The sequence below is a fragment of the Cyprinodon tularosa genome, unplaced genomic scaffold (genome assembly GCF_016077235.1).
Source record: "Cyprinodon tularosa strain WSP-4 unplaced genomic scaffold, ASM1607723v1 ctg199, whole genome shotgun sequence".
NCBI classification, from domain to species: Eukaryota; Metazoa; Chordata; class Actinopteri; order Cyprinodontiformes; family Cyprinodontidae; genus Cyprinodon; species Cyprinodon tularosa.
In genome coordinates this window covers 1,844,674-1,871,402 of record NW_024038729.1, presented here as the reverse complement: position 1 = coordinate 1,871,402, position 26,729 = coordinate 1,844,674, and the positions used below count along the sequence as shown (strand labels likewise).

At 37.5% G+C, this 26,729-nt stretch overlaps 1 protein-coding gene across 1 annotated transcript in view; it reads left to right on the top strand.

The window, feature by feature from the left end:
* dntt (deoxynucleotidyltransferase, terminal) overlaps window positions 1–26,729 on the top strand; it is a 143,520-nt gene that overhangs the window by 74,017 nt on the left and 42,774 nt on the right. The window contains exons 9-10 of the mRNA XM_038284050.1: window positions 16,494–16,742; window positions 17,060–17,143. Of these exons, the coding sequence (XP_038139978.1) occupies window positions 16,494–16,742; window positions 17,060–17,143 (333 nt within the window). The remainder of the gene's footprint in view (window positions 1–16,493; window positions 16,743–17,059; window positions 17,144–26,729) is intronic.

Below are 26,729 nucleotides of genomic sequence, written 5' to 3'. Positions count from 1 at the left end.
CAATGGATAAAACAGATTTCTTTGAGATGTTTTAAGATCGGACTTTGATTGTACTTCTACCTAATTATGTTTTAAACTTTTGCCAAACTTTCTGAGGTATGTTGATACCTATTTGTTAACGAATATAACAAAAAAGCCTAAAAAAATACCAGTCTCTGTCACAAAAAAGCCCTAAAATAGAGGAGTAAGAACACCTCTTGTACCATCCATCCATCCATCCATCCATCCATCCATCCATCCATCCATCCATCCATCCATCCATCCATCCATCCATCCATCCATCCATCCATCCATCCATCCATCCATCCATCCATCCATCCATTTTGTTCCTCTTATCCGGAGCCGGGTCGTGGAGGCAGCAGTCTAAGCAAAGATGCCCAGACCTCTCGATCCACGCACACTTCCTCCAGCTGCTCTTGTCCCACATGATAAAAATGCAGTGATAGAAAACAAAGCTGACTTTTCATCTATTTAGTATAAAGGTTTTATTTCATTTAATGAACCTGTGATATTCTCTTGATCTATAAATAAATATATATTCCCATTTTTATTAATTATCTACTCTTTTGCCAATTTTATTAGGCAGCTAATGGTGTGTTACTAATGTCAAATTCCATTATCTATGAGGACATAACCATTTATAATTATTCCCAATGCTCTCTACATTGGGTTGAAAGTCTGTATTATCTTGTCTTTTTTTTTAAATAGTTGTACAAATATCTTATATACTACTATACTACTATATTTTTAAGGTGATAGTTTATATTCACTCCATGAATCCTAGTCCTACATTTAGGTTAATCAATCATCGGTCAGCGCATTTGATACCCCATTAAACATAACTGTCCTTATTTAACTTAATGTCAGAATTACAGATTTCACATTGTTCTATAATAACCTTGAACGTTTATTATCAACTAACAAAGTACTACCAACTCTTTTTCAGAAGGTACATTCTCAAGTAATGGTTACATGCATTGTAAGAAAGGAAACAGGGGATTTTCAACTTTTTGTGATGTTAACTGCTAATAACAATATAGGCTGATTTACTTGCATTAAGACAGAAATAGAGTCATCTTCGCCCCTGGTTTAATTAGTGGAAGGTAAGCCCAGCATTATTTCCGTCCCTGGTAGAGTTGAATATAAAGATAGGTGTCAGTGTTGGTTGATGTTGCAGTGGACCCAAATGCAGCTTAAAACCAGCAGAGGTGATTACTTGTAAAATCTAATGAAGTAGTAAAACTACAACATCCATAGTCCAGAACTTTTCAAAAAGAAAACTAAAGAACAAAAAAAAAAAAACTAGGAGACATTAGGGAAGAATAAACCTAAAGAATGACAAGGATCCAGCAATGAGTAACTGAACAGGAGGTGTATATATGGGAGAGATAAACTATGGAAGCGCTAATTAACTGATAGGGAGCAGGTGTAGGCAGAAGTAACTAGAAGGACCGAAGGGGAACGGGAGGACACTAGGGGGCAAGAAAGAATAACCAGAGAGAAACAGCAGGATCTATAAGCAAATAGAAACAAACTTATTATAAGGCTAAACTGCAATAAAACAAAATAAAGAATGAGCATATATATATATATATATATATATATATATATATATATATATATATATATATATATATATATATATATATATATATATATATATATATATATATATATATATATATATATATATATATATATATATAAACTGTCCGAACCGTTCGGTTTGACTGTCTCGGTTCGATTCGCGTGTGTTTCGTTCGGTTCATGCGCTGCTCCATTTTCTCATAGGCGAAGCGTTTACACTCCAGAGCAGAAGGTGGCGGTACTGCGACCAAAGCCAACCACCAGTAGTAAACAAGAAGAAGAGCGAAGCAGCGTAGCCGGGTGTAGCAGAAAAAAATCAGTTTTTGTGGAGAATTGTGTCGGTATGGCGAGTGGGAAAGAACAGGAGTTGAAAGACGCACCAGCAGCACTTTATAGGTCTGCTGTATGGGACCACTTTGCATTTAGAGTGACCTACGATGACGGCGGAAAGAAAGTTGTGGATAAAAGTGCAACAGTGTGCAAGCATTGTGCAACACGTTTTGTTAATGCTAACAGCAACATGACCAACATGTCATGCTAACCCCGAAATCCCTCATACTCCGTCAGCAACCCCCGCTGCGCTCCAGACCGCCTGCTCCCCTCTGAGTCCCTTGGAGATGGTAGAGAGCATGCGCGAGATGATTACATTCAAAGCAGCAAAACATACGGAAATGATTCAGGCTTTCCGCGGATCATTTAAAATAATTACAATCCATTATTTTTTGGGGGATATTTCATTAATTTTTATGGGATTTCGATGTAACAATCAACATATACCGAATCGAACCGAACACCGTGACCACGAAACCGTGAATCGAACCGAACCGTGGATTTTGTGAACCGTTCCACCCCTAATATATATATATATATATATATATATATATATATATATATATATATATATATATATATATATATATATATATATATATATATATATATATATATATATATATATATATATATATGGTTGAAACATAATATGGTTGAAACATAAGTTAATTGCTTCTCAGACCTGTACTGTCTATATACTGTATTTTTTTGCCCTCACTGGGTTTAAAAATAAACCCCTCTACCCTCATTCCCCATTGCATCTGCAACACTTTGTGTCTGCACCCCACGAAAGGTCTATCCTTATGAAAATTACCTCCTACTTATCATCTATTATCATGGGGAACTCTCACATCTTACAGCCGTGTCCATTCACTGTAGGGAGACAGAACAGAGTAAAGGTGTGAAAGCATGTGCAGAAATGTGAGGACAGCGAATAAGATGGATCGGGCAGGTGTTAAAAAGGCTTTTATAGCCTAAGAAAGGACAGCGTGATACGACTGGAAGCTTTCTGCTCAGTGGGGATGGGGATGAAGAGCGGGTGCCTGCTCTGCAGGCACGAGGACACAAGAGATAGTGATTAAGTGGAGGTAGCAAAGGTTGACTTTAAGTCATGTAACCTTGTCATCTGCAATCGAGCCCCCAGGGGCCACAGTACCTTCACTCAGGCCTAATGTTATAGGCGGGCCCTACGCTTCCCCAGCCCTCCTACTCTATCCCGTTCCCCTTGTACAGCATGAAGATAAAAATACTTTCATCTAAAAACGTCCTTCTGAAAAGGGGTTCATCATTTTTGTCTACCCCCTTTACCACTGGTATTCAGGAAGCATAACTTGGGGGCAGACTCAAGGTCAGCCAGTAACTTCTTTAGCAGACAGATGAGTTTCACCTTTGCCATACTAATGGCCGTGGTAATAGAATGGAAGCCATTGAATCACCTTTGTCTCAAACTATTATATTTTCTAAACTCAACTTTGGGTAACCTCATTTATTTGGACACATTTTTAGTCATTAACAAATTCACATGGTCATTATCAAATTCAAAGGATCACATTTGAATATTGATGACTTTATAGCTTTACTTATTTTGACAAGTATTAAAATGACAAATTCAGATCATAAGTAGGTATTAACTAGTTACGGTGACATATTGATTATAATCAGATGTATTGGGGCAGAGAAATTAGAAAAACATGCAGGATGAGGGTCAAGGTTCCCCATCACTGTGTAAAAGGTACCCAAATAATGTGAATTCTATGACAAAAAAAATTGTAGTGCGTGGCTAATTAGTCTACCTTCAGCAAGCTTAGTTTGGCTGAGTGTGCTCACATAGAACTAGCAGCTGTAGCCATATAACTTTGCGTTTAACTCATACATCAAGCTGGAGCAGCTTCGGTAATACATTTTTGTTTTACAATAATTAAAAATCACCTTTTGGTTAACAGTCCCATTTTCATTCTTTTTTACATAGAAATTTTCCATGAATTTCTGCCATTCTTGGTTTTAAACTGTTTAAAATTGTAAATTTACCTTTGAAGAGCGTGGATAAAAAATCTGCAAGTTAAGCACTTTAAAATGTTACTCCGTTATTTCTAAGGCATAGAAGAAATCAATTTAAAAACACACACACCCTTCTATAAGACCACAAACCTATCAACTACATGAAATTTGAATCCTTTTTCTTGCAAGGTTTGGAATTTTAAAACTCTAGCTTCTATTAAAACTACTGAACATTTTACTTGCATATCTTGTTGGAAACATAGAAACTATATCTGCATCCATCCACCCATCCATCCATCCATTTTCTTACACGCTTAATCCCAAGTGGGGTCATGAGGGATGCTGGTGCCTATCTCCAGCTGTCTACGGGTGAGAGGCGGGGTCCACCCTGGACAGGTCGCCAGTCCATCGCAGGGCAACACAGAGACAAACAACCATTCACACACATACTCCAACCTAACAGTCATGTTTTTGGACTGTGGGAGGAAGCCGGGGTACCCGGAGAGAACCCACACATGCTCAGGGAGAACATGAAAACTCCATGCAGAAAGACCCCGGGCTGGGAATCAAACCCAGAACCTTCTTGCTGGCAAGGCAGCAGTGCTACCCACTGCGCCAATGAAATCTGATAAACAGCAAAAACCTTACTGGTTTGATAATGTGGGGTACATTTGTTCCCCTTATTTAGATTTGTATCCTAATGACTTTCTGAGGTTGTTGGCCCCATAACATCCAGTATGTAAGATATCAATGCTGATTTATAATTGAATAGTAAGGAGGCTAAAATGAAGTAAATAAATGTAGTCATTTAACTGCATTAAATATGCACTTAAATGCATCTGATTTCATGAGTATATTGCACATTAATCAGTTGTTGTTAAACCAGATCTGAGACCCAATCATCCCTCTGGACCAGCAGGAGGATGCTGGTCATCCCCTATGAGAGAAACCGCTGTTCAGGTTTCGGCCTCGGTCTATTGAGGTATGCAGCAAGAAAGTAGAGCCCTGATTGGATAACAGGCCAAAATACGTCACTTCCAGGAGGCTAAACCTCTTAGGGTTCCATAGAGGAGGGGCGAGTCTTGAAGCTGTCTGCTTGAAGCTGATTGGCCAACATAAGGATTTTGACGGACAGTGGCCGGACAGCGAAGGAGGTTTTTCTCATAAGTCAAGTGGGAATTGCAATTCATACTGTATTACATTCTTGTACAGAATTAAGCAGCAGGGCTCGACACTGCTGATGTTAAAGTTTAACATCCCTGCCTGATCATGTGCTTTAAACATATTGAGTTATAAATTATGAATTTAGGGATGGAAATTCCCCCAGTGAATTTGGAACTTTTAAAATATAGTTTAAAGTTGGCCTGTTTTTTCTATAAAAAAAAAAAGAAAAAAAAAAGAAAATTGAAAAACCTCTTTCAATTAAAATGATTTGGCATAAAACGCCATTTGGGTTTGTTCTAGATTTAATCAAATATAAAATTTTAGGACCTAAATTAAAGCTGGGCAGTAATGGCTACTTTGGCACACAGTTACATACAAGATGTTCCTCTTTGATTTCAGTAAACAGAATCCACAGTGGAAAAATTGTCCTTCAAAGTCAAAGCGCAGTTCAAAAAGTGCTTGCTAACATGCATTCATCTACAAGTTGATGGCAGGTTTTTAGGTTTTCTTTTTTGTGAGTCAGAGGGAATGGGAGATGAGATCAGGACCCCTAATGGGCCCCTAACAACATCACTCATCCTCCGGATGCAGATGGCTGCTGAGGCCACTCGTCCTTCTCTTGGAAAAAAAAGGCCCTGGGAAATTTAGTTAATAGAAATTATAATAGCATCGTCTTTAGAAAGCCTTTTAAGAAGACATGTTTACTTGGCTCATTTTTTTTCCAACCGGAGCTCAAAGAAAAGGCTTTGGGGAAAAATTGTCTTCCTGCTGTCCTCCTTTATAATTCTCTGTGTAAACATTTCTGAATGAATAAGCTTACTCTCAGATGCTAGCTAGCACTACCTGGTGTGAGTCAGATGATTACAGAAAGCTTCTGGGCCAAACAGTCCCTGCAAATGCTGAGATAGGAGAACCTTGTGACATCCTTTTATGGGGGATTTGTTTGGGGCCTGTTCAATTAACTGTTCAGTACAGTAAAGTATGTCAGTTTGACTTTTCTTTGTTTTTTTAAACTTCTTGCTGTAGTTACTAAGTGTTCTGTTTAGCAATATATGCTTACTGATTTTATTGCTACCATATAAAGAATTGCAAAAACAAGAAAAGGTAACAAATATATATATATATATATATATATATATATATATATTTAAATAAATATATTTAAAGCAAAAGTAGTGCATGACAATAAAAGGAAAATGCTGCATAGTTGTTTATTTAGTTAGTTTAGTATTGAGGGGCTGATCTACAGAGAATGAGGTGGGGGGGTTTTGGGCAATTGGGGCCACCTTCCCCCCTGCTTTATAGCCATGGCCCACAGACATGCCCCCTTACTTTTGTACATTATTCTCTATGTTTTGATAACTTAATTTACATATAAAATATTTATTATATACATCAAATAGGAAAACACCAGATTACTGAGAGCATGTAATCTGGATTATTACTTTACCAAATCTTCTGCTCTCACCTTCTTCATTCACTCCGCATGGCTCATATTTCCCGTGTTTTTGTCCTCATTATAATACTTCTGGATTTTTTTGTCGTCCAATGCAGAAGCAGCCAAAAGTCACAGCTGCCACTCTCTGGTTTAAGGGAGAACTGCTTGTTTCATGAAATTATGTTAAAGAATCCTTTAAAACAATCCAGCATCCGGGTTTTGATGTGGATCATCATTAAACTTTAATGGATTGTTCCTTAGACTGAGGTGGACCTTTGGTACAATTTTGTTTTTTAACTTTTCAAGTTATCCGGTAGACAAACTCACACAAAAACATAATCTTCTTGGTAAGGAAGAGGTCTAGCATTGCCACCATGCCAAGACCTAATGCATCTCTTTTACCACTCCAAGTATTTGTAAAATCTACTGAAAACTGCAGTTGCATGTGACTCACATTTCAATTTTAAATGTCTGAAACTTACATTTTGTTAAAAATAAATAAATAAATAAATAAATAAATAATAAAATAAAGGTAAAAAAAAGAGAAAAAGAAAAAAAAAAGAAAAACAGCATCAGCAATCAGTAACATTTCTAATGTATTAATGGCTAGTTACAGCCCCAACATGAACAAACAGCAAAAAAAAAAAAAAAAAAAAAAAAGGTGATAATATGGTGATAATATGGCATTCTGGATATATCTGTAATGTTTTTTTACTCCAAAGAATTTCTGTAATTTTACATGAAGATTCTCGCTGGAAAAGTTTGCTAAAATGTCTTAGTATGATCAATGCAGTGAGCGACTAGCTTTCTTTTCTCTGTCTGCAGGAGACGGTTACTGCAGCATAAAACAAACAACCTATTTAAAAAATAGCAAGGAGACTTCAAAGAGCTGCTGGAGTTACCCAGATGTTCATATATGATTTTATAAAAAAAAAAAAAAAAAAAAGTAAAGCTATTGTCATATGAATATTTCAAATGTTTTCAGAACATATTTATTTTCAAGAAGTTTGCTAGAGTGTTATTTTCCTTATATGATTTAAGTACTCCAAAGTTTACTTGCAGTCCAGTTTGCAAACTAAAGTTAACTTCTTAAGCCCACATCAGAAAGAACAGACATGAAGCAGACTATTGGAGAAAATAAATGCTGTGGTTCTTTTTAAACATACCACATGGGTTTGGTGTGAAAGCGATAAACTGGTTGCAAAGGACTTTAAAACAGGCCCCTGGTAATTCTTCCACCAGGCCGTTGATCCTAAACACATGCACAATCAGAACATTTGTTAGATTGGTCGAGTCAATGTCCAGGCCTACATCCAGCTAGGAAACTGGCGTAAGATTTAAAAATGTATATTAAGTTAAGCTATTTGCAAGCAGAAAGGTCACATGTTTTATTTTACATGGTGTAAATATAAATGCGTGACAGACATTTTAGATTTTACTCAGTACCAAAATTGCAAAATCATTTATTATTTTCCTTCCCCATCCCAAATATATATATAGATTTGTGCTTAGCCATCATATAAATCAAATATGAATTCATGAGTTTATGGCTATAATGTGAGAAAATTTGCAGTTTTCTTGCAAAGTGTGTCCTTTCTTTAGTACTGCATAAATTATATCTACCATACTGTATGTGCTGTAAAAGGATGTGGTATGGGATATATTTTTAGCCCTAATGTATAGGTTACTCTGCTGCCTTAACTTGTCTGCAGTCTGGTACAGGAGGATTTTAATTTAAAATTTGTCAGTATTTTAGTGCCTTTAAGCTGTCATTCCTGCCTCATTTTAGTGGGTACTTTCAGTGCCTTCAGCCACACTATTACTGAGCATTAGGCGAACTTTAACAATCCCAGCTCTCTGCTATTATTGGAGGGTGAATAGTTATCTGTAATTGCAGAAAGCGAGTTATCAGGGATGCATACAAGGGGTGGGGGGTGGATAGAGAATTTCTTCCAACAGTTGCACCAGAAATGAGTCCACTTATGAAGAAAATTAGAGAAGGGGATGTAAAAATGGGCTTGCCAGTTATTTTGAGGATTTTCTCCCCATCTGTCACTCATGCTGTCCTAACTGCAGCTGGAAATCTCATTGCCTTTTGAGAAATCTTCCTTTCTGGAGATCTGTGCTCAGGAGCAGCAACTCACACTATGCTGACAAGGTGTTAAATGTTTTGTAATTACCCTCTCTCATCAGATGAGCCAGCAGACAGGCCGCTTCCTGGATTTACTTCTCAAGTTATTGGTCTTTAAGGAGAAGGAGGAAAGTTTATGGGCACTGTGCGGAAAGTAGTATCCAAAACAATCACAGAGGGGACTGGAATTAAATTGGAAATGTGTAATCGTAGGTGCACTAACTCTTTTGGATCTAAGAGAGTCTCCCTAAGGAAATCAGTCCATTGACTTTTCTTTTTGCCTCAATCTAACTTCCCTACTTTGTACTCGACCATGTCCCACTTCTTTATTTACTAAAGCATTCAATCTTTAAAACATATTATTAAACCTTAATTCAAGGTTCATAGTCTAGCATCATTTGACTGATTCCAAATATTAGTATGGTATATATGTTATAAAAAAAACAAGAACTTAGATTTGATGTTATGCACAAAAAAAACAACAAACCCCCGCTGCAGTCGTCTTGAGCTGGTACACTCTGGGCAGGTCACCAGTTCGTTACAGGCCAACACAGAGACACGCAACCATGCACACACACACACACACACACACACACACACACACACACACACACACACACACACACACACACACACACACACACCTAAGGACTATTTGGAGATGCAATTAAACTATCGGTCATGTTTTTGGACTGTGGGAGGAAGCCGGAGTACCTGGGGAGAACCCATGCATGCATGGAGAGAACATGCAAACTCCATGTAAAAAGACAGTGAATTCAGGAACTTTTTGCTGTAAGGCAACAGTTCTACACATTGAACCAACTTGCAGCTCTGCACACATATTTGTTTCCAAAATCAAGTAAAGTTGTGTCTTGTGTATGGAGTTAAATCCACTCTATTTTACGAAGTGTGAATATTATCATTAGAGAATTCTACAAATCTCGGGGGTTAAATTTGTATTTTAATCTTTCTGTGTGATAACGCGCATGGCTTTCAGATGACCACATTAAAACACTGACTTGTTATGGTTCTTCCCATTTGTTGTGACTCTGAGTTTTCAGTTTTCTGTTATCAGTTGTTTTGTTTTTTATTTATTTTCCATCATATTCAAGCATTCTTTAGTTACTCTCTGTTGCCCCCTTGTGCTCGTTTTCTTTCCCCTTGGATTCCCTCTTGCCAGTTCCATCCAGACCTGGTCCTTATTCAGCTCATTAGTCCATCCTTTGTTCTGTTCTCCTTAAATACTCCACCTCTACAGTCACTCGGTGCTGGTTCCTCGTCATTGCTATACTTGTCAACTCAGCTCGTCTCTCCGTGGTTCCTCAGGCTCGTTTTCCCCTGATATCTCCATGTTTTTTGGTTTGTTTAACAGTTTAGTTGGATTTCTGGATTTGTACCTCTGTTTCCTGTGCTTTTCAATAAAATCTGTCAGAACTCATCTCTGCTTCATTCATCTCTGCATCTGGGTCCTCAAGCAACCTCACCACCCATTGTTGACATGACTATGTATTCTATAAATTAGTTTGTAGCTAAATTGTAAGAACTTTATGTTTAGGGTAGTCTTTCGTTTCAAAAAGTTTCAGAGGGCATCTTTACAAGTCTTTTTGTCAAGTACGCGGACAGATGGACCCAGTATTCAAGGAGAGAAAGTCAGTAGGAAAGTTCAAAACCTTTATTAAATAAACAAACAAAACAAAAGCGGAGATGTGGCTCGCGGACACTGCAGGCGGGGGGGGCGGGGCACCACCCAATCTCAGACACTCTGTAGTGGGAGAAACACAGGTAAGTGACCATGGTCATCTGACAGAAGATTATCTGAGTTGGTCACTTACCTGGTTTAACAGTCCAGACCAAGAATGTCCCCAAGTGCTGCAGTCCCAGAGGTCATGCTGGAAGCCGATCCTGGTCAGGGATCCAGAACAGACAGGAACAGACGGAACAGGCAGGATCCAGATCAGGCAGGAACAGAAACAGGTGGCAGGATCCAGACTTCTAGGCATCCACAGGCTCCCAGGAGGGTTCAGAGTCTGACTGGGACCAGAAGCATGACCAGGTGGTCATGCACAGGAGCAGACACGATCAGGTGCAGACAGGCAGGCTCAGTGGCAGAGGGTAGCTGAGACAGGACGTGGAACCGGAACTTGAAGCAGGACTTTAAACTGGTCTCCTCCCTGTAGCCAGGCTTACTGGATAAAAACTGAACCTCCCCACATATTGAGCCAAAAACCCAGAGGACTCCGCGGGGGAGGAATGGTGGACGATCAGGAGAACCTCTTTCCACTGGCCACCAGGATCCAGGACATGAACCATGAAATCAAAAACTGAACGGACTAACAAAAAGACAAGTAATGATCTGGGGAATAAATTATAATTGAGGCAGGGAGGGAAAAACGACAAGTTAAAGGAATGACTAATTAAGGGAGAGCAAACAGGCCAGATCATGACACTTTTTGCTTTTGTTCTTAGGGTGATGCACCTGTGGCATAGAATGTAATAGAGTAGAATAGCATAGTATGACATGTAAGTAAATAAGTGATGCATTTTACATTATGCATCAATATATAAACAACGTGTATGATCAGATAAGAGAAATATTGAAGAAAGACTGGATATAGATGAGACGGTGTTGATAATAATCATGGTATCTAGCGATAGTAACAAGCAGTAGTTACTTTGGTCTGAAAAAATTCACACTAAGAGTAAATACATGACATATGTCTCTTAAAGCAAGACAGTAAGAATTTTACTTTTTACAGATGACAATTTTTAAACCATGGATATCATGGTTATCATCTGGAAGGTGTGGGCTTTCAATGATGTGTAACACTTGCCTGAAGGGACCAGTCTGAACAATTGATGAGCTGGGTTGGAGAAGACTAAGGATGTTTGTAATTCTACAATGCATCTGGAATTGGCAATCATCTCCACGGAGGACAGAGATTATCCTGAGATCTTCTGTGCTACATTGATGAGCCTTTGTAAGGCTATTTTATCTGCTGCTCGGCTCCCAGCCTACCAGACTGAGGTGCAGTAAATTATTACACTGAAAAGTGGCATGATCGAAGAGCATTAGCAGCTTGTGGTTCAGTCGGATTTTTCTAAGAACTCGCAGGAAATAAATACGCTGCTGGGCCTTTACTTTTATCACCGTATTTCGCAGACCATGAGAGGTTGTTAGAGAGAAAAACTCTAATGAATTGGGTGGAAGTCACTGTTTCTAACTAGTCCCCATGTATGTGGAGAGAGAAATAGTCCACTTCATATGTTGAACAGTTCGACCTCCTGTCTGTAGCCAGATTCCTTGACAAGGTCAGGGACAGAACAGTTATGTCACCAACAAATCCAATAATTGGATGGACAGTGATTTGTTTAAAGTGAACAGAGTAGGACTCTTGATTCAGCCTCGATGCCAAGAGACAAGGAAGAGTGTAGCCCAACCTCACTGAATGGGGGTCTGTTGGTGAGGAATTATTTTATCCAAGTACAGATGAAGGTGGGGAGGAAGTGATCCAGCTGACTGCTGATGAGAAGTTCTGGAGTCATGGTACTGAATATATAAAACTCAATTCTTACTAGTACAATTTAGTTTTTTTACTTTCTGAAAGTTACCTTCTGTTGAAATAATAATTTAGAATCTCTGTTATTGTTCCAACTAAGAATGAGTTTTTGACACAAATGAATCTTAGTGAATTTCTAATGGAAGAACACAGAGGAAAGTGCTTTTAATAAATATTAAAATGGCCTGCCATAGTGGACTTCATATAAAATTGCGCATTAACTCGAGCAGCAATCTTCTCTTTCACCATCTCCCCCTCCTTTGCTGCCGTAGTTCTGTTGCTCTTCATTTAAACACATTCTCCATTTATTTAATTAATTTCTTCATTAAAATTTCAAATTCGAGTAGGGTGAAAATGGGATTTCCTGTTGTCTGTTGTCACGGTGATTCATCAAATTGGGGCCCCACTGTCGATGGCTTTTCTTACTTGTTACGCACCTGTTCAACGCTGAGTGGATCTACTTTGAGTTGATTAAACTAACTCGCAGCAGCCTTTGTGACACCGAAAACTCAGTTTCCAATCTTAGACTTGATTAATTCAAAGTTAAGGATTTGAGTTCGTTAAACCTGCTTAACGAAATGAACCTCGGGTATCAGTGAAGTGTGAAGAGCGATACCGATAGCCTTGTCTGTGGATCTGTCTTTCCTATAGGCGAACTGAAAGAGTGGTTTCCTTATATTTCCTTATATCTGTATATAGTTGTTTAAATAGATGTGCCATTACTTTCAGGCATCTGAAAATAGCATCTAAAGATAAACAAAATTGCGGTCAATCTTTGTGGCTCTGCCTTTAAATTGGTGTGAGAGGCAAATTGGAAAAGTAAGTTAGTGCAATGTTGACAGCTGTAAGTTTGTTTACTGTCTAAACTGTTAGTTTGTATCTTTTATTTCTGGCAGCAAAGTTCAAAAATCCTTTATCTTTGTGAGAGTTACCGTCAAAAATAAATAAATAATAATAATTGTTCATACATGTTTAAATACTTGGAACCTCATGGCAGCTCCAGATAAAATAATGAAGAAAAAAAAAACTAATTGCCTGCAGCAATGACATTCACTGGATAAATTTAAATTAGTTTTGCTTGGAGAAGAGACAGAAGATCAAAGTTTTGTATAAATCCTCTGGGAATATAATTCAGAGCAAATTTCATGCCAGTCATACCAATGATTATTGAAGGTTCATCTGCAGTGAAAAGCTGTCCAACTGACCATCATAATCAGCAACAAACAACTATCAGTCTAGACACCCACTCTCATTTAGAGGCCAAAACACTTACTGAGAGGATGCTGAGACTATTTATATACTTATCAGCAATCATGCCAGAAAAAAGGGACAAATTAACCTCAACATCACAGCATCCACATCTCAGAATCCACTTGTTAACGAGATTTCATCCCCGGTGAAATCTGCTCCTTCCTCGTTTCACTACTTTAAAACGGTAAATATCCAACCTTGTTTAAAGAAACATAACCTTGATGCAACCATTTTGAACACCTCAGGGCTTGTGTCTGAGCTGCTTTTCATCTCGAAGATTAGTTTCAGTCTGGTTTTGAGGCAAGCCTAATTGCTCATGGAAAGCACTATTTTCTAGTAAAACAGACAAGTTTCTAACAGAACAACTGCATTTTTTCCTCAGGTAAGAATTTTACTGAGAAATTCTAATTTTAGTAGAAAATGTGGCCTTGTACGTTAGTCAGTAGGCAATAGAATAGAATAGAATTCAAATTTAATATCATTTACAAAAATCCATTACTGTAAAAATGTCCATAGCTTTGTATGGTTATTTATTTTCCAGGTGCACAGTTTTATATTGTTAATACTCACATTAATAATCACTTTACAGTAAAGTATTTTACTGTTTATTCTTTCACTCTTTACTGTTATGTTATTCTTATACATTTTTCTTAGGTCCACGTTTATGTGATGATTTTTTCGACAATCTTTTTGCTTCAGTAAACACCAGAATTTCCCTATTATGGGACAATAAAGGGATTTTCTATTCTATTCTATTGCATTTTATTGTATTCTATTCTATTCTATTCTATTCTATTCTATTCTATTCTATTCTATTCTATTCTATTCTATTCTATTATGTCTATGTCACAAGTACACAGCAACAAAATGTAGTTTGCATCTATCCAGAAGTGCTATACAGGATATAAATATTTATTTACATGTGTATAGAGACTATGTATGCATTGACTATAAATGGTATATATGATCAGTGGGGTTATAATTCAGGATAAAAAATGAAAGATAATAGCAGATAAAAGATTTATAGATTATATACAGCTATAGATCACCAGATCATACTAATATCTTTAAAATCCAAGCGGCATCAAGGTATTCATACAAACAATTCTGACATCCATACAAACATTCATTAAAACAGAATGGTAATAATTATTATTTCTGTTGTGTATTATGTCATACTGATTCACATGCTGTGGCTATTGTAATAGTTAAGCAGCCTCAGAGATGCAAAGCTCAGTAACTATAATTTGGCTGCACTGTTCTTAGTCGTGAACTCTGATGAGAAGAAAGCCAGAGGAGAGGATCTTTTGCAAATGACCACATGCGAATGTGAGGGAGAGAACAAATTAATGTGATATCTGATCTGGTTAGATAACACTTAGACTGAACTTTCTGGCTTGTATGCAAAACAAAATATTTGATGGAAAATAAACATGGACCACAAGCTTGGTGAAACATGGATGTAGCAGCCCTATGTTATGGGACTGCTTTTCAATAGAAGGGAGGCAGGTCAAAGTTGATGTGAGGATTAACTGAGTTGAATACAGGACCGTTTTGGAAGAAAACCTGTTACAGACTGCAATAGATTTAAAGCTAGAGTGGAAATTTTTTTCTTCCTGCAGGACATACTGTAACTCAGAAACTTAAAGATGGAGTGGCAATGAGATGGTTTGGATAGAAACATTTTAATGTGCTAGAATGGCTCAGGCAAAGTTTAGACAAAAATCTAATTGTAAATCCCTAGGCAATCTGCATCCTTTCTAATTTTACTTGAGCTATTTAACAAAGAGTAATGTAAATTAATGTGATAAGTTTTGCTAATATGGTAGAAACATAGTAGCCAGCGTGCCATTCCGAACTTAGGACCGCCCACAACGTTTGAGGTCGGGAAGTTCGGTCTGGCATTGCTCAACAGTAGCGCGAGTATGCTAGCACAATATCTGGTGGGCCAATCAAATTGTCAGGGCGGGCTTTATACGATGATGGACAGATGATCAACAGTAACGTAATCAACCACGTGACCAATGCGCGCTTGGGTGACAACAACAATGGCTGCCGCTGGAGAGTTGGGGTGAGTAGATTCTGCTATTAGGTCTGTTCTAGAAGATATCGACAGCAAATTAATTTTAAAAGAGGAACAGAGAAACGCGATCAAGGCTCATCTTCTTATAGGCGTGCAACTGCACGCTTTGATTTTTGTTGACAAAAACTATGCGTCGCTTAACATACGTCACGCACTCCGTTGCTCTTATTGGTTGTAGGTCTATCCAATTGAGTGCAGAGGCATTTTTTTCCTAGTTCGTTCGAAACACGCCCCATAATCACAGCTCTATGGAGCAGCATCAGACTCATATTCTGACTAGAATTGAGTAGGACTACGTCAGGCTAGAAACATAGCCCCTTAAAGTTGCTTGTTGTATCTGCAGCACAATCTTCTTTTGCCAAGTACTGACTTGAGATTTTTTAGATTTTTCTTGGATTCTATCAGAGCGTTGTATAGTATTCTGCACTACTTTGTGTGGGATTATTATATAGAATCCTAAATTAAATGCATGCAATGGAGTCAGATGCAGGAGCTTGCCCTTAAATCGAAGGGATGTTGGTTCAAGCCCCGTCTCCTGCTTTCAGTGTCATTGTGTCCTTGGGCAAGACACTTCACCTGCATTGCCTACTGATGGTGGTCAGAAGGGCTTGGTGGCGCCATTTTACGGCAGCCTCATTTCTGTCCGTCATCAGTGTGTGCGTGAATGGGTGAATGACTGAATGTGGTATAAAGCGCTTTGCTCAGGTCTTCTGCCTGACTTGAAAAGTACAGGTACTCATACAGGCCATTAACCATTAACAGGTCAAAAGCATGAGAACATTTTGTTGTGGGATTAATTTTATTAACCAATGTTTAATGCTTTTGATCTTATAAAAGAGATATTGATGAACCAAAGGATTTTTTTAAGAGGAAGCTGTATTTTGTCTTTAGAGTTCAATAAACAGAAATTATTGATGAATAAACAATTTATTTTCTCCTTTTTTTCATCAGGGACTTCTGCTCTTCACTGATCATCAGGCTTCTACCTTTGACATATCAAAGCTTCCCAGCCACAAGTTTGAGGCCATGGACCACTTTGCAAAGTGCTTCCTGATCCTACGTTTGGAGAGCAGCCAAGTGGAGGGAGGACTACAAAGAAGTGACGGGGACAGCAGAAACTGGAGAGCCGTGCGTGTGGACTTAGTGTCACCACCGATGGATCGTTATGCTTTCACTCAGCTTGGCTGGACTGGGTCCAGGGTATGAAGGATTTCAGAGACTCTATGACAGTGTGGTTGCTGACTGAAGGTTTGGGTGTTAAATAAGGAAAAATTAGTCTTCCTCATTTAGTATTTTGTTTCTTGCTTCTTATTTTTAACTGAAAATAACATCATTTTGGAACAGCTAAAAAGAAATTCTGGACTTTAAGACATTTAAACCAATCCTAAAGATACAACTGTAAGAATATATTATTTTAAAATTCCCAAAATAAGGGGCTTAAATGAAAACTAATTGTGGTCAGTCTCACAGCCTTAATGGAGACAGTTGACCTAAACTTCTTATCTTCTATTTCACAGATGTTTGAGAGAGACCTACGAAGGTTTGCTCGACTGGAACGACAGATGCTGCTGGACAACCATGCCTTATACGACAAAACTAAGGTACTATTTATGTTAATGTATAAAAAGAGAATAAATCTGACCGTAAACTTTAGTTTTAAAGTAAGAAAGAAAAACTGCTGAAGTATGAAAAAAATAGTATCCAAAATGGTATCTTTGAACATGGCTTACCAGATAGTGACCACTGAAGAATTATTTCAGTAGTTTTATGCTTATCAATACAGAATTGACATTTTAACAAGTATTACAGTAAGAGTGGTCATTATTGTGGGTAAATATGTGGGTGGAATGGTTGGGGAAAGCATTCTTTTAAAAGTGTGAACCACAGACATTTCTTACTGCAAGGTACATATAAAAGTATAAAGGGTCTGGCTGTTGACTCTCCACAACTTTTTTTCATTATTGTCACATAACCTGGGTGTATTTGTTCCATTACCTCCAGTTTTTTCATAATCCTTTGTCCAAAAGGGTTTCTAGGCTGCTTCCGGTAGCTGAAAAGGGGTGGTTCACAATGTTAAACATTTTAACAAGTGAATGAAACACCTTGTTTTATTGTAACATAAATATTGTTGCTGAATACCTACTTATGTTTCAAATAATACATCATGAAAGAATACAACAGCTTGAACATCAGTTTCAATATAATGAGACAGTAAAACATGCAGTGGCATATGTTAAAATAGGATCATTTTAAAAAGGGAATGCACGAGATGCAGCGCGAGCCACCCAGAGTTTCCCCGATGCTGCAGCCTCAGTAAACGGGCAGAAGTCTCAGCCAGGTCAGGGTTCAGAACAGAACTGTTCTGAGATCCAGGAGTCCGTAAAATCAGAAACAGGAACAGAAAGATCTAGGGTTCCAGGAATCCACAGAGCGTTTAGGCAGGTTCAGGGTTCCAAGAGTCCAAGAGCGAATTCAGGCAGAAATGTTCAACTGGAAAACAGGCTCAGTAGTTAAGAGGCAGAACTAGACATGACATCAGGAAAACTACAGAACTTTAACTTTAACTCCCTCCACTGAGCCAAAAAGAAACAAGGCAAGCTCAGTGGATAAGAGCCAAGACAACAAAACTTTAAACTAGCTCCCCCCTCGGGGCCAAAACAGGAACAGTGCACGCTCAGCGGACATGAGCATGAACACGATCAGCAAAACACAAAGACAAGACAAAAAACCCTCTCTAACCACTTACCTCCAAGAACAAGCACAAGAACCACGGAAATCAGCCATGATCTCCAAAACTAAAAACAAAAAGTGAATCAAAACAAACTAACAAACAATGATCTGGCCCTGATGGCTGGGCTGAACCGTAAATAAAGCAGCAGGAGCAGGTGGATAAGATGAATGATAATTAGTAACCGAGGAGGGTTAGGCAGGTGAGTGAAATGAAAAGCTATCGGGGCAATGATCATGACATACAGCTCAACTCAGACACTAATAGCCACTCACTGTAAGGTGGAAAATGTAAAAAAAAAAAACAACAGGAGCACCTTGTGGAATGAGCAGAGGAGGGCTGCTGTTCTGTCATTGTGCCACAGGTTGAAGTATTATTACAAAACTCCTTAATGCATCTTTAATAAAATCAAAATGAAGTTACAGACTTTATATTAGTTGTACATTACACTACCACCAATTTCTTTTTGAATTCCATTTATTTTATGACAGACATAACAAGACACAAACCTTCCAAGCCGCTTCAATTTTGTCACATCATCCCACAATAGTTAGCTTAAAGTCTTCAAAATGGTTTTATTTTGTATGAGATGGGCCTTTGTGTTGCTTTTATTCATCTTGAATTCTGCCACAGTCTGTATTAATGTTGCATCATGATGACTGACCTTAACTGAGGTATGTGAAGCATATAGTGCTTTAGATTTTACCTCTTTTCTGACCTTCTAAATGCACTCTTGGAAGTATTTCTGGTAGGTCAGACTTCAATTTGCTACTTTTCCATGTTTCTTGTATAATAGCTTCTCTGTGTCCCAAACCTCTTAAACATAGCATTGCACTCCCCTCTAGACAGATCTTAAAATGTATGAAAGCATTTCTTTTCTAGAATTTCTCTATTCTACTTGCCCTTTTTTCAGTTGTAGCAAGAGCAAGTAGCAAGTGCACCTGCTTCACATGGAACCTGCTTGATATTCTTTAGATCATTACATGGTATGCTGCTTCTGAAGAGTCTTCCTTTAGTCTGCTTCATGTTAGTACAAAGATTATTTTGAGTAATGTTCTTCATTAAACAGGTGGGGCAGAATCAGGCATGGGTTTGATCAATCACAGTTACTTCATGATTTGAACAAATATATATATATATATATATTTGTATTATTCCATAAAGAATCACATTGGTTTGGGTTATATTTTCTTAATCTAATGTATCTCAATCAAGGACATTCTCATTGAAAAACTTATTTTGAGTGTTTAATCAAGTTATCTCAGTTTAATAAGAAAATTTGTTTCATGGTCTAGAATTTTAAATTGAAAAAAACACAAATCATGAGGGGAAATTACTTTCCACAATAATTTAAAATGGATTGATAGATTGATGTAACACATTGAAAACCTACATTTTCATGTGTAGTTAAGAAAACTTGATTTAAATTTAATATGTCTTAGGTGAGTGCCTGTAAAAATATATTCTAATATCAGCAAACATGTTGGGCTGTAAATCTAAACCAATTGATTTCTGTGTCCTCAGTTGAAAGCGCCGTTTCAGATTTCTTTTATCCACAAGACTGATTTACCACCGTAATACTCTCAGATCCACTCCTGAAAGAAATCCTCTCTAAATGTTAACTTTAAAGATACTGACATGAGTATTTGGATGACAGACTTGTTATTCAGCAAAAGAAAATTTATAGTGCTAGCAGGAGGACAACACAATTCCAGGGAACCATCAATCTCACTGACGGGCATCCTCCGAGCTGGTTTTTATCCCGAGCTCGTGACTCTTCATCGCAGCCTCTAAGCCAGCCCCAACTTATTTCCAATGCAAGGAGCAGACAGGCAAGCCGATTGAGTTTCGAGTCGAGTGGGACAAGGGTGTAAGGCGGATCAGCGTGCAGATCGACAGGGAAGAAACCCTGTCACTACAATGTCCCGTCAGCTGCTCCCGGGGGACAGAGGTCAGAGTCCCTGAGATCACTGGGCGGCAGCTCCCTGACAGATATTATACGAAGCCAGCCAACTCAGATGGTGTTTATTCAAATGCAAGGGCAGAGCCGTGCCTGCTGACAGTGCAGTCACCCATGCACTGGAGTGGATAAGAGGAAAAAACACACAATCTTTTCTTTCTTTTCTTTTTTCTGAATTCTTGCAGATTTTATTTCCTATATTTTACAATGCTTTAAAAGTGATCAAACAATTTTTAGTCTCACTGCTATGACTAAAGAAAGCTGTCACATTTTTGTGACCTGTCAAGGTCAACAGAAAACTTCACAAGTTGCATTTAGACAGCATTATAGAAGAGAGCGACCCGTTTTTCATTCCGTGCTCCACATCACAGCCGTAATTAACCTAATGAAGATCAATTAAGTGTCCCGGTGCCTGTCCTCTCTCCGCTTTCACACAACATGGTTCATATTCATTTTCACTTTGCCTTGGGCGGAAGCAGATGTGTGTCTCTCAAGTTTTTTATTTATTTTTTTTGTCTATGCATACTGCAGTTAATTGGTTCGACGTATGGCTTAGGACAATGCGGTAATAGGGCTTTCATCTTTTTCATGTCTCTTCTAATTGGCCAGCAGTTTTTAAGAGGGTTCTGTGTGGCTTGTGTAACTGGTGTCAGAGAAACAGGGGAAGCAATGAGGGCTTATGTCTGATTAAAGGGGAAACATCTCAGCTAAGGACCAAAGGCGGTCATTTAGAGGACTTTAATCATCTGGGCCTCTGAGAGACTCTCAATGGACACCAGCTGGTCTCTGTCTTATTATAAAATGCTTTAAAAAAGATTAGAAGTCTACAGCATCCTAATGATCTCCGCTCAATTATGAACAGGCTCTGGGGAAGTCCTTGAATCATTGTGGGAGGGGGCTTCACAACTGTCACACAGAAACACAGTGACTGGGGGTTCATACGTGTGAAATATATATTTTATCTAACACATTTTATGTGAGAACGTTTTATTGGCTGAGAGTGTGGGTTATTGGCCATTGTTGGGACATAATCTGAACCAATTACGGAAAATAACCGTACAACATGAGGCTTTATGGGTATAAGGCGATGGATGTTGACAGCTGCAGCCATAAAGGCCCACATTAGACAATAATAACACTGGTGTAGAAAGTATGAACAGAGGAGTCTATACAGTTTGCTGCTTCATCACAATAAAACCTACCTACTCTATATTTGGGTAGTAAGATTTGAAAAATTTAATTAATTTTCTTGATGTGATTAGTGTTATCCTATTTTTTCCCCAAAGTGTGACAACATGCGTTTAGTCACTCTTATATTAGATTAGTGATTTTATTTTATTTTTTTGTCCAATAAACTTGTAAAGCTGCAGCATAGAAGAGCCTAAGGGTCTTTATTGATTTTAATCAGACGGAAATGTAAAATAAAAGCTTTTTAAAAAGCTTTTTCAACACAAGTGTGTCTTTGATTTTTTTCTGGCCCGCTTGCTTGTGTTATAATGTCTAAATCATGCTCCAAATAACCAAAAAAAAAATGTTAGAAAGCTTTGATTTACACTTTCCTTTTTTAATATTTTGAGACCTATTTAAAGTGCTGCAAAACTATTTAAAAAGGAGGCAAGTTGCATTTTATATTGGACAAAGCTACCCTGTGTAAATATGAATTAAAGTTTTCCATAGATAATTACTATCTTAATATTGGTGATAGAAGCAATGAAGCAATTGTAACAACTGGCAAATGTCTGTTAACATCCCTGTGGACAAACTTTAAACCACCATTTTTTTTGCATACTTGCTGCAAATCAGTCACACTGGAGGGGTTTTAATCATAACCTTTACTTTCTTAATTATATTCTTGCTGTATCACTCAAATGTGCTTAAGCATGAGGTCCCACATTGATGACCACTCTTCTTTTTGATTTTCTGCTGTGGAGGAGAAATCATGGCTCCATCAATTACAGCTTGTCCTCTGTGTCCTGAAGAAGATGCAGCCTCCGACTATTGCATTTCCAGCCCCTAAACACTGCTGGAGAATGGCTTTTTCTATAATCAGAAATCAAGGCGAAATCACAAAGAGATGCTTTTTCTTGTATGTGATAAGAGTTGTTTTTTTTTCCTGTGTGGCTTTCTATTGTAGATTGTTTGCACCAAACAAGGCAAAACAGAAAAAAATGAAAATCCCAGTCATTATACCACCCCCATTTATTTTCATCTTGAAGGGAGGTTTTGTTTCCTATTTCCAGAGGGAAATGGGAAATAAGGTTGTGATGAACCCATTTTAGTGTAGAAAAACAGGTTTGTGTAGGCAAGGGTCTAAAGCTTGTTGATATTTCTCATGATGTCATTTAAAGAGGGAAAGGTTATAGTCGAGAAAGAAAACATCAGACTGAAGAAAAAAACTTTTCAATCTGCTGCAGTTTTAGAGACAATCTGTGCCTAACTTTAGAGCAGGGATGTCCAACTTTATTTCTAAATGGAAGGTGTCATATAAGCAGTGGCAATTTCTCCTTGAACACCAGGGAGGCTAAACCTCCCCTGTAAATTTTTGTAAAATGATTAGTAAAATATGCATTGTCACACTTCATTAATGCAATTAAACTGCATTACATATGCACTAAAATACACCTGATTTCATGAGTAAGTTGCACATTCATCAGCTTCTTATTCCACTCTATGACACGATCCACCATCCACTCTGTAGCAGCAGAATGCTGCCTGTCATGTTTGAGCCTTGGTCTATTGAGGTAAGCAGTGAGAAAGTAGAGCCCTGATTGGATAACATCCTAAAATATGTAACTTCCACTGAGGCTAAAACCTCTTAGGAGGCATTTGCTGAAGGGACAGGTTGTGAAGCTGGTTGCTTAATGCTGATTGGGAACCATATTTAAGGATTTTTGACTGGGAAAAGTGATCATTCCGTCAGAACAGTCATCTTGTGCTGAACTCTTGCTGTGGTTTCTGGAGTTTATTCTTTCAGAGGAATTCATAACAGCTTTTTTCACCGATTGTTGTAATGTGTTTAAAAAAAAAACAAGGAGAATATGCAAATTTTGTCAGCCAACATGACATAAATCAGACTTGCCCTTTGCTAAAAAATCCCCCAAAGATATCCTGGTGTGCTCCAAACTAATAAAAAATCTCTTTCAAAAAGGTTTTATTGCTAAGATTCAAACAGTAAAAGACAAACTTTCAGATAAAAGTAATTAGCAGATGTGTCAAGATTTCTTTGAAAATACATAAGAACTAAAAACGTTGATTTAGAAGTAAAATATAATGTTTACATGTGAAACTGTTAACCAAGTAAAACATCAACTCTATTCCTATATTTTAGTGATAAAGCACAATAGCAAAATCAATTTTCTGGACAGTCAAAGGATATGAACTGGTGTTTCAAACAGCATGACCAGTGGATGTAGCCCACTTCAAACATGCTAGTAATATGGTTATAAGCATGATCCACTCTATATAGTGGCAGTAGATAAACAAAACAACTTGGTTAGGTTCTTACTTATAATTTGAAGTTAAAAAGATAGAATAAATAAAGTTACTATAGTGCCATCGGTTAACATTGAGCACGACATTGACCTTAATACGACTTCATCTGAGCTCTATGACCTTCTTCACTGTCAGAAGTAGGTTAACTTTAACAAGCCCACAAATTCTACCAGATAGATTTCTAACATGACAGTAACATGAAAAGAATCCTCGCAGATCCAGAATAGAAGTGTTTTTTAACAAGGTCTGGTGATAAAGGATAAATTATTCTTTGCAAAAAGGATTCACAAGGCTTAAAAACTAATTTAAAACTATGCAAGCTTTAGGGGTTATTAGAAAATAAAACATACAAGGAAAGCACTATGGTCTAATGTGCATAGTACAACACAAATGATATTTGGAAATTGGGTTATATTGCAGATTGGACCTTTAGTATCAAACTGAACATTTTGCTGCTAAATGTAATAAGATTATTTATTATTTTCAGTGGTCAGGGATTAGTGAGATATTCTCAGATCGTCCCTGTTGGAGACTGAAAGATCAACACTTTTCCTGCTCTCTCGGGCTCTCTCTCTGCAAGACAGAAAAGAAAGTAGAAAGCAGGCAAGATGATGAAAAATAAAATATTTAAGGATACAGGTGTGTAACTACAGGGCTACCTTAAAAAGCACCAATTAGGACACAGTACCAGGTGGGACAGAAATGCAAATCAAGCATGGAGGATGCAAGATCTGACATATAATGATGGAACCCATGGCATACAAAGGTACAGGTAAGGAGTGATTACTGAATAAGAATTTGCCTTAGCAATGAGCATAAACTGATAAACTGAGGGAGAATGGACAACAAGGACAAAAAACCCAGGATAACACAAGGAAGTAGAAAACAATAACTAAACCAAACATGAAAGATTTTACAGTAAAAGTTAAAACAAACGCCAATGATAATGCTGTGTAATATTAGAAAACCATGAAATATCATATTTTCCTCACTCTTCTCTCTCCCCCTTACCCTTTCATTAAAATCACAATTGCAAAGCTTCAAAATGCATTTAATATATATTGTTCAGCTCTAACTATAGGCCAAGCTCATTTGAAATGACAGGATAACAACAGGAAATTATGAAGCATGATACCTATAAATTTAAAATGATCAATAAATGCTTCAAAGTCAAAATGTGTTTGAAATTTAGAGAAATTAAATAATTCGTATTTTTGTTTTAATACACATATTTACCCTGAGCAAAGAAAAGCTGACCTGAGAAAATTTTTTCTCTCTCTGATTTATAACCAAATATTTTTCAAGAGTGGAGATGGATAATAAACAATGCACAACTGACATTTATTTTACCTTTGAAACTGTTTGCACAGAAAGTGTTAGAAGCTATTACAACAAACGTTGGTTCCTGAGAAGCATTCTTGATTAAGTGAAGTAAGTCTGAGCTAGTCGTGTTGGCTTGGGTATTGAACCGTCGAAGGGAGGTTGGTCTGCGTGCATGTGTCTGTCCTCTGCTGTAACTCTGAAGGTTTGTGATAATTAATATGTGTTGTGGGTTTGATAAATGAGGACAGGTGGAGGATTTCATCATTCCTAGACAGACTGACTCCCTCCCCGGGCAGGAGGGTTCCATGACCCTGCCCAGCACCTCGAAAAACACACTCCTCTTTACGTGTCAGGATCTACCCTTGAAACTTGCTGTGTGTGTGTGTGTGCGTGAATGATCAGCGATGCGGCTCAGTCGCTGCTTCAATCAAAACCCAGGTATACCTGTTCAAGAAATGTTCAATTATATTAAATTCACTGTCATTTGTTCTGACTGTTCATGCATATTTTCAAAAATCGTATGCCGGGAGTGTTTTCTCTACTGCGAATAAGTGTGTCTTTTTCACCAGGTAATTACTCTACGTCATGTGTAGGAGTGTGATTAATGAGGTTCTGGTCAAAAGGCTGTGAGCATATATGTCCTGGCTTTGGCTCTCAAGCACAGACTCAGATATGAAAGGTCCATTTATATTTTCTGTTTTTTCACTCTGGCATTAAATCACACCACACTTTAGCCTCCAAAGAACAAAAAGGAGAGTCTTGCTGATATGCAGAGGTCAATAGAGTATCCAGAAGTTGCACACAAGCAAGTGTATCTAAGAAATTACTCAAATGCTTCTCAAGTACTGTGTAATTGTTGGATCATAACATCTCAGTTAACTAAGAAAATGTAACTAGTTGCTTTCCACCTCTGCTGATAAAAAAAACAAACAAACAAGCTTCTTTTGTTCAATAACTTTTAACAAACTTGTCTGACTATTACTGATTTAGTCATCTGGTCTATAATACTTTGTCAAACCACATACTTTATTTGAAATGTGTTGACTTGCTCCTCACGTTTCGGTGCATAAAATAATTAAAACAATATAATCAAATGATATCAGAAATCTTAGCCTTCTTGAAATTCTATAGAAAATCACTGAAAATGAACCTCAAACAATTTTACTGCAAAAAAAGAAGAAATTAGTAAAAAATAAGATTGAAGGAAATACAAAATGACAGTTGATCTTTAGTTGTTTTAAGAGCTTTTATTGGGATTTACAGTGTGGAAAATACGTATTTGAACAACCTGTTATTTTGCAAGTTCTCCCACTTAGAAATCATAGAGGGGTCTGAAATTGCACGTATACTGTGTGAGATGTAATCTATAAAAAAAAAAATTTAAAAAATCCAGAAATCAGATTTTTTTAAACGCTTTTAACCATTTTTAACTATTTCTGCTTTTAACGCTTTTAACTATTTCTGATGCAATCTTGACTAAAAAAGCAGTCTAGATGTATATAAAAAAAGTCTTGCAATATTTGCAACTTGTTTGTAAAAAGAATCAGAGATGTATAGATTCTGTTATACGATTTGGGCTCACAATTACTTATGTAATGTATGTCTCTCTCCAGAACTTCAGAAGAACATTTATGGAAATAAACAAAAAGAAACTGGAGATAACTTCTGATTTTTACGATTATTA